At 42.2% G+C, this 12,287-nt stretch overlaps 1 protein-coding gene across 2 annotated transcripts in view; it reads left to right on the top strand.

Moving 5' to 3' along the window:
- PREX2 (phosphatidylinositol-3,4,5-trisphosphate dependent Rac exchange factor 2) overlaps positions 1-12,287 on the top strand; it is a 102,824-nt gene that overhangs the window by 21,949 nt on the left and 68,588 nt on the right. For both annotated transcript variants that reach the window (XM_035125053.3, XM_035125054.3), the window contains exons 2-6: positions 5,596-5,667; positions 5,765-5,887; positions 6,645-6,749; positions 9,293-9,394; positions 10,560-10,721. In XM_035125053.3, the coding sequence (XP_034980944.3) occupies positions 5,596-5,667; positions 5,765-5,887; positions 6,645-6,749; positions 9,293-9,394; positions 10,560-10,721 (564 nt within the window). The remainder of the gene's footprint in view (positions 1-5,595; positions 5,668-5,764; positions 5,888-6,644; positions 6,750-9,292; positions 9,395-10,559; positions 10,722-12,287) is intronic.

The raw sequence follows: 12,287 nt of genomic DNA on the forward strand, positions 1-12,287 counted from the left end.
GTCTTTTCCAAGGATTCTTCTCTTCTCATGAGGTGGCCAAAGTATTGGAGCCTCAGCTTCACGATCTGTCCTTCCAGGGAGCACTCAGGGCTGATTTCCTTAAGAATGGATAGGTTTGATCTTCTTGCAGTCCATGGGACTCTCAAGAGTCTCCCCCAGCACCATAATTCAAAAGCATCAATTACTGAAATTACTAAGGTTGCCATATTTCAAGGAAAAGCACAGAAAGTTGTTGAGCTTTTATTGGAGGGGGGATTTCAAAAATCTGGACATTTGAATAATTTCCCGAAATTCCCCCCAGAATCTACCATTGGAATCCCTGACATGTCCAGGAAAATCCAGATGTATGGTAACCCTAAATTAGACCAAGGGATGGATGTGGTCCTTGAGTAGCAATTTTCCCAGTCTGCACTTTAGAACTTGAAGGGGTTTTTTTTTTTAATAGAAGCAGGCAGTAGTTCTGTTCTGGGATGGTGGGTTGTTTATTTCTTTTAGTGCCATCCACTCCAGCCAAGTAGGGGAAACAGGTGTTCATCCAGCTGGTGACTTACTGAGAAAAGAGTCTTTTTGTTCAGTATCAAATAGCAGCATGATTGGCTTCTGTCTCTGTTGCTGGCACAGGTTAATTGACATAGGAAGAAAAACTACAGGAGGAGTCATTTTCCAGTTCTTCTGTAAAAACTGTCTGAAAAAGTATGTGTTATATGCAGAAACAGAAGGAAGTGCATCAATTCTCTCAATAGTATATTGTATGTACGGTATATGCTTTGCATCTAACATGCATCAAAGCTGTTAAACACAAATTAAGAATCTATACAAATATTTATACTGCCTGATGGGTTAGTAAACACAACTGACATCCAAATGATTCAAGGAACACAGATAGGGTTTGGAATATAATATGAATATATGTGTATTTATCTAAACTTGGTCTTTAAATTTTCATTAAAAGCATTACGATAATAAAGAAAGTAACTACATTTCCAAAGCTTTGTTGAAAAAATAAGAGAGAGAAAATGTGAAAGGCAAAAATATGTACTTGGTCAGAGGTTTTTTTTGAATATGAAATGTGCAACCAGGTAAAAACCCAATTGGTTCTGTTTTTTTCATAGCAACATAAATCTGTTTCCACATTATGGTTATTATCTTTAGTATTCCATGTTAGACGACTGACTTTAAGATTTTGTTCATGTTCAGCAAGAAAATTATCTATCTGCCTAAACAATCTCACAAAATATAAATTGGTATTTAATGATTTTCTGGTGTAGATGTATCGTAACTGTTGAAAAGCAGTTATTATCCATATATCATTCTTGAATTGCATTAGTGGCTTTGTTATGTCAGAGCCAAAGAGATGCTCAAAAGACTTAAAAGTGAGATTTTCAGTTCCATAAATAGAAAACTGAAAATTCTATTCCACGTTTTATAGTTCTGATGTGCTTACAGTCTGGAACCTAAACTGCTAAACTCTGTTATTCTAAAAAGGAAGTGGAAACTGTTGCTTTGGTAAAAGGAAGTAAATGGTAGAAACACAAAAGTGGCTTGCTAAAGTCACACACTCTAAGCTTGGAACATCCAGCTTAGGCATCCTTAGTTAAAGTGTTCATAAGGTGAAAGAGAAAGAACAAAGAGTTTGGTAACCCTTCCTCCAAAGGTGATGGGGTAAGGCCTAGCTAAGCCTGGCAGGGCAGCTTGCTCTATGGTCTTAACCCTTTCATGCATTAATTAGAGTTAAATATGTTGGTTATATGAGGCTGGTTATATCCCACAGAAACTTCCAATTGCCTTGTAGTTGTGAACAAGCCAGGGTGGGGGGTGAAGAGAGACCAAGGTCAATGTTGTAATTCTAAACTGTGGTTTAGCATTACTTCCAAACACAGCTGACCTGTTTCCCGTTTCTTAATAAAATTATGCAATGTTTCTACTGTCTAGGGCAGAACCACATATTTGTTAGCACCATGGGGATGTAACTTGCTTCATCTGACTTTAGTTTCAGAAAAGGTTAATTTTTTTGAATGATCCATAATACCAGTAATAACCCTTTAATCAGGGGACAGGACATAAAAATAAGCTTTTTTATTTTTGAAGGATGCAAATAGCATTACAATTGGGTTGTTTGCGCTCCTAGTACAATCATTTATAGTGCTATCTTTAATCGTCTTCCAAAACTGAAATTAGCTGAAAACAGGCAGAAGAGATTAGAATACCAGTATTGTGAATACTGTATCCTAAAGCATAAGCTTTAGTGACTTAAAGGTAGGCTGCTACATTTTAAGGTGGGGCTTCAAAGTAATGAATGTGGCACTGGTAATTTATGTAAAATCTGTTGCTAAGCCAAATGTTTATGTATTTCAGCATCTATAAATTAGTGTCAGGAATGTAGGTTAAATAAAGCAGTTGATTATAAATGTAAAGCTTGTTTACTTACAAACTTTTATTTAAATTAGCCCTCTAATCCTATGGTCTTTGAGAGGGCATTCTCTCAGGACCTCCCTACCATTGAATCCTTCCTCTCTGAGAGCAAAAACAGCACCAGCCTTGAAACAAAATACGTAAAAAATATTTCCTTCCAGTAGCACCTTAGAGACCAACTAAGTTTGTTATTGGTATGAGCTTTCATGTGCATGCACACTTCTTCAGCACCAGCCTTGAACAGGGAGATCTGATGTCAGATGCCACTCTCTGCCAATGTTGAAACTTCCATGAACCTTGCCTTACATTGAAAAGTGGGATTTGTTAGGGTAGATCGGAGGGTATGTCTTTCTAGCCCCCTGGAGCTGGTGTAGTTTTAATGGAAGGGAAATTTGTAATTAAAAATAATAATGGAGGGAGAAAGAAGAGCACAAGAGTGTTGCTCCATCTTCACTTCTGCTCTGCTGGAGAGAACCGGAAAGGCCACTGGATGAGGCAGATCAACCACAGTCAGTCCCCAGCCCCATTTTATTATTTGCTTGCTTGTTTATATGATTTATCACCTGCCCTTCACCATGAGATCCCAGGGTGAGTTACAACAAATAGAAAATATAATTTAGGACTCCACCCTAACACATTTGGAAAAATAAGCATTGAGCATCTATGCAGGCAAATGTTTTGTAAACATGTTGAACTTATAGAGCAGGTATATTTTATGTTTTCATAAGAATTAATAATAGCGTGAAATGAAGAAGGGTTACACATTCCACCCCCTCTCAGGAACCACCATGTCCTGTTCCCCATGCCCTGACCCCCTGAAGTGGGTTTTGTGGGAGGGCACTGGTGACTGCAAGGGGGTGGGGAGGAAACGCCCTTCCACGATTTCCCTTCTTGTGTTTCTCAGAATACAAGCCAATAATATTATTATGTTGCAGGAGAAGGAAGCAGTCACCTACCACACTTCCATTATATGAAATCCTCTGTTGTAGAATTAGATGGTCTCTTATGAAAACTGTGATGAAGGACAACACACAAACCAGAGAGAGGGAGAGAGAAAGTGTTCTGGCAACATAAGAGAAAATGATTAACAGTTAGGAAGTTTGTGTCTGTATTGCACCTTTCCATCATTGATGCCCAGGCACCTCTCATAAATTGATAGGGCTTCTGTAAGCTCTTCCACATTTGTCATGCTGCTAAAGCTATCTACTTATTCTGTCTTGTTCCTAATTTATGATATAGTATACATCTTAACTGTCTTAGAAGATACCGTAAGTATATATCATAAAATGCCTGCACAGATATGAAAAATATGCTCTTTAGGATTCCAGCGACATTGCTGTTTTAAAGATCAACTGTGTCCCTAGTACAGTTATCTAGACCATCAATTTCAAATATAGGTTCATTTCAATATTCAGCATCTGGCTGTCAGTGTTCCTACCTGATGTTTTAAAGTCATGCAAACAGAGGTCATGTTTGTACTGCACAAATGCATATATTTTGTTGGTGCTCCATAGTAGATGTCTGCTCTATGTGAGCACCTATTGTGAGCACTTTTGTGGCGGACAAGGCCAAGTGTGAAGAACCTTCTTCAGCCTAAGGGTCTCATGAGTTAAAATTCTACCTTTGTTAAGTAGGCTACTTTCTATATTCTGTTCAGCAAGCAAGAGTCAGAGATCAAGGACATATTCCAGCCAAGCTAAAACACTCAAGGAGGCTGTGAAGTAAAACCACTGAGGTCTAGGGATGCATGTAGTTTGCTGGCCTGAAGTTCCTCACCCCTGACTAGGTTGTCCCTTTCAACATATATACATAGTTTGGCTTCTGTTTTCCTACTTTCCCCCCCACATGCATAAAATACTTGGAGGTGAGACTTGAACAATTGTGTGTCGTTGTCCCCCACTCAAGGGTGTGTGATTATGAAACTGTTGTCTGGAAGCCTGTGACAACAGGGGAACAAAAGAGTAATTAGATTGTGGAAGCTACTGCAACCCTTGCTGCCTAACTTATCCACAACTGGATAATAAAATGGACCGTATGCTTAACATTCTAATACAAGTCATGTTTATTTGGGAGAAAATAGTTGCTGCTTATGCCAGTGTTTCTCAACCTTTTTTGGGCCACGGCACACTTGTTCCATGAAAAAAATCACGAGGCACACCACCATTTAAAAAGTTAAAAAATTTAACTCTGTGCCGCCCTATTTTATAATTATGACTGTAAGAAACACTTGCCAAATATTGCTTTCCAGCGGGTTAGTGCTGTGCATTGGCGGCCGCCAGGCTCGTTTGCACTGAGCTTTGGGAAAGAGGAGGAGAAATATTGCTTTCCGGCGGGTTAGTGTCAAGTATTGGCGGCCGCCAGGCTCGTTTGCACTGAGCTTTGGGAAAGAGGAGGAGAAATATTGCTTTCCGGCGGGTCAGTGTAATTTATTGGCGGCCGCCAGGCACGTGACAATGCAAATCGCCCTTCTCGTCGCCGCACGTCGTGGCACACCAGCCAGCGTCTCGCGGCACACTAGTGTGCCGCGGAACAGCGGTTGAGAAACGCTGGCTTATGCTATGGAAGAAGTGTCTGCACTTGATTGAGGGCAGCTTCAGCCTTCCATTTATCACATTATGGTTCATTACCCCCCTTTTTAATACATGGTTTCCCCCTATTACCATGTTTTGCCAATAAATTATTAATTCATGTTTGAAACTCTCTTGAGACATGCATTTGTGTTCTTCAGTTCTCATTTTGTTAACTTTACTGGTATCAGTGGTATAGTGCGCCACCTTCTCAGTTCTCTTTGTACTACTGACACCAATAATTTGATGAAGAGCGAATTATAATAATATTGTTTTTTGGAAAAAAATGTATTTTTGCTGCTATAGACTAACATGGTAATTTACTTATTTACTTACTGTATTTCTATCCCACCTTTTTATGCAAGCAGCTCAAGGTAGTATGAATGGTTCTCTCCCTTTTCATTTAATCCCCAGAACAACCCCATGAGGTAGGTTAGGCTGAGAGGCAGTGACTAAGCCAAGCCCACCCAGTGAGCTTCATGGCCAAGTGGGGATTTGAAGCCTGGTCTCCCAGGCCCTAGACTGACACTCTAACCACTAAACCACGCTGGATCTCAAAACAACACTTCTTTACCTTAAAGTTTCTTTATTTTTATTTTTCTCCTTCTCTCCCAAGGCGTTCCTTCACAGAATAATGCAATGGGCTTTTTCCAAGGTTGATAAAAATGTTACGGAAGAAACAGTTAAGGTTAGTTGTTATTTACTCTCATTTTATGTATTGTAGTTTATTTCTTTTCATTCATTCATTCATTCATTGATTGATTCTCTGGGCTTCTTGTTTACAGACATTGTTCTCAAACATTGAAGATATTCTTGAAGCGCACAAGGACTTCCTGTCTAGTATTGAAGAATGTCTACATCCTGAACCCAATGCCCAACAAGAAGTGGGAGCCTGCTTCCTTCACTTTGTATGTCAACTTTAATAATATAAGCTTCATATTTAATTGATTTTCTCTTCTTCAGCCCAGCTTAAAAAAAAAAGAATTCTGGCATGGTAGCTCATGTACACTTCACACTGAGGACAAAAACAGACTTGATTGCATAATTAAAGGTCTTTTCAGGACACTTGGAAGCAAGAGTCACAGCGAAAAAGGAAAACCTTACAGTTTCAGTGTTCATTTTGTAGATAGCACGATGCACTGCGTGTTTTCCCCCCATCAAGGTACCCTTTAGCATACATTGATTATAATGATTTACCACATTTAAAGAAATAGATTTAATTTTTTTCAGTCAGGTGCAAAAAGCATTTTACATTAAAGCGCATTTGCTATGGAAATGAGTGGCAGTCTGTGTGATGTATTCCTTGGCATGAAGTGCTACCTTGTAATTCTGCCAAAAATGCAGTTTTGCAGTTACATCTAGTATTCACGCTGCACTGGGTTTAGAATCAGTGAGAGAGCACAAAAACTACTTGAACTGAACTATGAAGCCGACACTTAAATGAAATTGAGCACTAATTCTTCCTGTCGGGTTTTGTCTGTGGTTAGTTTTTCAGTATTGGGCGTAATGTGTTTGTATTTTATAGTTTTATTTACTTACTTACCTAATTGAGTTCAGGTATTTGTTTTATATATGTAACTTAAGCCTTTAAAAATGTTTACTCAAAAAGTTAAAAAGCAAACCTGGGGACCAAATGACTAATATAAACTGCCCCCCTCCCCACAGAAAGACAAATTTCGGATCTATGATGAATACTGTAGTAACCATGAGAAGGCACAAAAGCTTCTGCTTGAGCTTAACAAAATAAGAACAGTACGGGCTTTTCTACTGGTAAGCTAATATTTATTTGTATTCTGTACCTAAGTCTTTTGTTTAAACTGATCAATTGATAACAGTTATTGTCAAAAGTGAAATATTTGCCTGTTTTAAGGGCAGAAAGAATTGAAGAGCCCTGGTAGGTCAGACCAAAGGTCCATTTTGTCACCAACCAGGTGACTCCAATAAAGTTCATAAATAATAATAATAATTTTATTATTTATACCCCGCCCATCTGGCTGGGTTTCCCCAGCCACTCTGGGCGGCTTCCAACAGAAAAATGAAATAAAATAATCTATTAAACATTAAAAGCCCCCCTAAACAGGGCTGCCTTCAGATGTCTTCTAAAAATCTGGTAGCTGTTTTTCTCTTTGACATCTGATGGGACGGCGTTCCACAGGGCGGGCGCCACTACCGAGAAGGCCCTCTGCCTGGTTCCCTGCAACTTGGCTTCTCGCAATGAGGGAACCGCCAGAAGGCCCTCGGTACTGGACCTCAGTGTCCGGGCAGAACGATGGTGGTGGAGACGCTCCTTCAGGTATACTGGACCGAGGCCATTTAGGGCTTTAAAGGTCAGCACCAACACTTTGAACTGTGCTCGGAAACGTACTGGGAGCCAATGTAGATCTTTCAAGACCGGTGTTATGTGGTCTCGGCGGCTGCTCCCAGTCACCAGTCTAGCTGCTGCATTCTGGATTAGTTGTAGTTTCTGGGTCACCTTCAGAGGTAGCCCCACGTAGAGCACATTGCAGTAGTCCAAGCGGGAGATAACTAGAGCATGCACCACTCTGGCGAGACAGTCCGCAGGCAGGTAGGGTCTCAGCCTGCGTACCAGATGGAGCTGATAGACAGCTGCCCTGGACACAGAATTGACCTGCGCCTCCATGGACAGCTGTGAGTCCAGAATGACTCCCAGGCTGCGCACCTGGTCTTTCAGGGGCACAGTTACCCCATTCAGGACCAGGGAGTCCTCCACACCCGCCCGCCTCCTGTCCCCCACAAACAGTACTTCTGTCTTGTCAGGATTCAATCTCAATCTGTTAGCCGCCATCCATCCTCCAACCGCCTCCAAGCACTCACACAGGACCTTCACCGCCTTCACTGGTTCTGATTTAAAAGAGAGGTAGAGCTGGGTATCATCAGCATACTGATGGACACCCAGCCCAAACCCCCTGATGATCTCTCCCAGCGGCTGCATGTAGATGTTAAAAAGCATGGGGGAGAGGACAGAGCCCTGAGGCACCCCACAAGTGAGAGCCCGGGTTCCGAACACTCATCCCCCACCACCACTTTCTGAACACGGCCCAGGAGGAAGGAGCGGAACCACTGCATGACAGTGCCCCCTATCAACTCCTCCTGCCCTGACATTTTTCTCCATCATCTAGTATGTGTAGACTGCCTTTGGACGTCACCATCACCACTTTAGTATTAATAATGTATCTACCCTTTAATTCAAAGGTTCTGAGGGTGATATACAACATTTGATAAAATCCATTGATAGAAACTCACCTACATGACATTTCCAGCTAAGTTAGTAGTCATTACTGTATCATGCGAAAGATTGAGGGCACAAGGAGAAGGAGACGACAGAGACGAGATGGTTGGACAGTGTTCTCGAAGCTACAAACATGAGTCTGACCAAACTGCACCCCCAAACTGCAGCCCTCCAGATGTTTTGACCTACAACTCCCATGATCCCTAGCTAACAGGACCAGTGGTTGGGGAAGATGGGAATTGTAGTCCAAAACATCTGGAGGGCCGAAGTTTGGGGATGCCTGCTGTAGAGCTTAGGACAAGGGTCAGCAAGGCTTAATGGGCATGGGCTGGATCACTCCCGTGGAGATCCTCCATGGGCTGGACCGGCACAGCGTGATGCCAGAAATTGCTTCTGCGCATGTCCGCAGCGCCGGAAATTGCTTCTGCGCATGCCCAGACGTGGAAATAGCACCTGTGCAGAAGCTATTTTTAGCATCTGGGCATGTGCAGAAGTGATTTCCGGCACCGCGGACATGCGCAGACACGACTTTTGGCATCCGGGCATGCGCAGAAGCAATTTCCGGAGCCACGGAAGAGAGTCCCCGCGCCGCACTGCGCAGCTCACGGGGATTCGCTGAGTGGGCGGCTCGGTTCGGGGGCAGCTCATGGGCCGGATACACGGCCTCCATGGCCACTTCCGGCACTACTACTTCCGGCTCATGGGCCGCAGGTTGGGAACCCCTGGTTTAGGGTGATGAAATAAGCTGGGCGATGGCTCAAATAAAAGTGAGGAAAGGTCTGGGTGAATGCAAACTGTAAGTTCTTCTCAGAAAACTGTGGAAACAGGATGCTGAACTAGATGAACCACTGGCCTGATCCAAAAGGCTCATGTTCTTATGTGGCAACTTTGGCCATAATAACAGAGGAATGTTTGCAGCCTGCTAATAAAGGGAATTTGATAAAAGGCATTGCCACCCAGTGAAACCATCTGAAAACTGAACAGTCAAGCAAAATCTAGAAGCATAATATTGACAATGGAGAAGTTACTTCCAAAAGAATTAAGTGTTTCAATTCCTTTCTAGAACTGCATGTTGTTAGGAGGACGGAAGAATACTGATGTACCATTGGAAGGTTATTTAGTAACACCAATCCAGAGAATATGCAAGTATCCACTTCTTCTGAAGGTATGCATTTTTTGTTGCTTAGAATATTTTATACTGAAAATATATACTTTATATATTTTATACTGAAACTTAATTTCTTTGTTAAATTCTGTTTGATGTTAAGTAATGACAATCCTTTTCCTAAAGCAAATGAGACTTATCATTTCACATTTTCCCCTATTGTGCTTGATAGAAGTTTACTTTGGATCCGATCCATTAATCCATGTTATGCCTGCAGAATCCTTTAGGTGAAGGGATATAAAGAACAAGTGTGAAACTCTAGCAGGCAGGCAACATTGGGATCATTCTAGCAGTTCGCATCTTTGTCCCCAGCTGGGGGAAGGTTGGAGAGAGTAGTGCCGCTGCGAGGAACTGCTTTGTGACTGACAGGTTCCATGTTTGGACTGGGGGAGTTGACAACAGCTGTGATAGATTGGCTGTGGCTGATGAAAGTTGAAGTCCCAAATATCTGGAGGGTAACAGATTAGAGAAGACTGCTTAGGAGAAACCCTGCTTCCTTCCTCTCTTAAGCATATCTACTGCTGGATGTAGTTCCCTCCCATTGTTTGCCAGGAGCTTGTCTCCATTCCCTGCTATCAGCATCTCTGAAGAATGGGGCTAGCATTTCCCTTTTTCCATGCTGCATATTTGTGGAGCCCCTGAAATCCCAATCCTGCAGTATGCTATGGACTGGTGTGTGCTACTTAGTCCAGGGAAGGAGTTGGGGAAGTCCCTTGAGAGAACTGAATGGGAGAATTAAGCATAGATTTAATAAAAAAGGGTACTAATGCCTAATATTTAGTTTTAGTATCCCTATCAGTTTCATTGTTCATTCCTATGAATCTTTCTGGATTCAGTGAGACTTGCTCCCAAGTAAGTGTGCATGACACTACAGCTTGTCTCCAATAATAGGAACATAGGAATCTGCCTTATGGTCAGACTATTGGCCCATCTAGTCAACGATTGGCAGCAGCTCCCCAGAGTTTTATGCAGGTACCTCTCCCATCCCTAACAGGAGATGATGAGGACTGAACCTAGGATCTTCTATGTCCAAAATAGATGTTCTGCCACTGAGCTATGGTTCTTCCCCAACAGTGAAATGATGAGCAGTGAAAGTGCAGGAATTGGTTTTCATTATTGTGAAAGTGCAGGGATTAATTGTTTTATTTTAATTTTTTTTAAAAAGGAGTTGATAAAGCGCACTCCCAAAAAACACAGTGACTACGCAGCCTTAATGGAAGCTCTCCAAGCCATGAAAGCTGTCTGCTCCAACATAAATGAGGCCAAGAGACAGATGGAAAAATTAGAGGTTTTAGAAGAATGGCAGTCTCACATTGAAGGATGGGAGGTAATGTCACAAATTTTGTCATTTTATCAGATGTGGGAGGCATTTAGATGTCTGCACATGGTGCCTGATTTATATTCAGCTCGGTACATTTTGTGACATATTGGGAACAATCCATAACTCACAATTAGAATAAAATGCTTTGTCCTATTCCCTGATAGTAGGAATAATATTATACTTGCGAACTGGGTGAGTTCTTGTCTGTAAGATTAATAACAGAAATTTGGGGATTGGGCAAGGCAGCAGGAGGGTCTCTTTTGACTGTTGCCCCAAAACCATCGCAAGCAGACACCACCTATATTTTTCAGTGGGCGAGGCAGAGGGTGGGATTAAGATGAGATTCCCTTTCACTACCCTGTCTCTTTCAGGACAAATGGAGAAACAAGTGTTATGGTAGGGAAACCCATGTAAGGGAGCATCCTGATTCTTTTCTCCACCACCCTTCCCATTATGATTACTACTATGTCTCAACTTCCTTCTCTTACCTGTCAATGGAACACTTTGGGTGGGTGCTTGAATTTCAGGAGAATGAGGGTGTCCCTTACCTTTAGCCACATTGGCTATCTTCCCCCTCCATTGATGGAGATGGTATGTCTCTGATTACGGATTACTGTGAATCACGAGTGGGGAGACTGTTTTTGTGCTCAGGTCCTGCTTGTGGTCTTCCCGTAGGCACCTGGTAGGCCACTGTGAGATTATGGGCTAGATGGGCCTTTAGCCTGATGCAGCAGGGCTTAGCTGAAATTAAGAGGGTTGGGATGAAGGATCAGAAGATGGGTTGTGGATTTCAGTATGGATTCCCTGCCTTTTCCTTTATAGCATGAGCCCTTCTGTACAATATGGGTACTGGATGGTTGGTGACAAATGCAGTCACCCAATACTTGAAAGATCTACGTTGGCTCCCAGTACGTTTCCGAGCACAGTTCAAAGTGTTGGTGCTGACCTTTAAAGCCCTAAATGGCCTCGGTCCAGTATACCTGAAGGAGCGTCTCCACCCCCATCGTTCTGCCCGGACACTGAGGTCCAGTACCGAGGGCCTTCTGACGGTTCCCTCGTTGCGAGAAGCCAAGTTGCAGGGAACCAGGCAGAGGGCCTTCTCGGTGGTGGCGCCCGCCCTGTGGAATGCCCTCCCATCAGATGTCAAAGAGAAAAATAGCTACCAGATTTTTAGAAGACATCTGAAGGCAGCCCTGTTTAGGGAGGCTTTTAATGTTTAATTGTTTTATTTCATTTTTTCTGTTGTAAGCCGCCCAGAGTGGCTGGGGAAACCCAGCCAGATGGGCGGGGTATAAATAATAAATTATTATTATTATTTTATTATTATTATTTCTTTTCCCCATCCCTTGATAAGGTTTAGTCACAGAAAGCATGTGATGTGATACCAATGCACTGAGGCATTCCCTGATCCTAAGGAAAAAGAGTGTGGTTAGGAAAACTCACATTGCCGTTGTGAACTGAGATTTACTTGATGTTACTGCTTTTGGCAGTAGCCAAGTATTCACAGTATAATCTACTTCTATCTTTATTCCTGTGTTCCTATGTTCAAATCAAAACACGTATTAGTTATTG

Source organism: Zootoca vivipara, chromosome 8 (genome assembly GCF_965207765.1).
Source record: "Zootoca vivipara chromosome 8, rZooViv2.hap1.1, whole genome shotgun sequence".
NCBI lineage: Eukaryota > Metazoa > Chordata > Lepidosauria > Squamata > Lacertidae > Zootoca > Zootoca vivipara.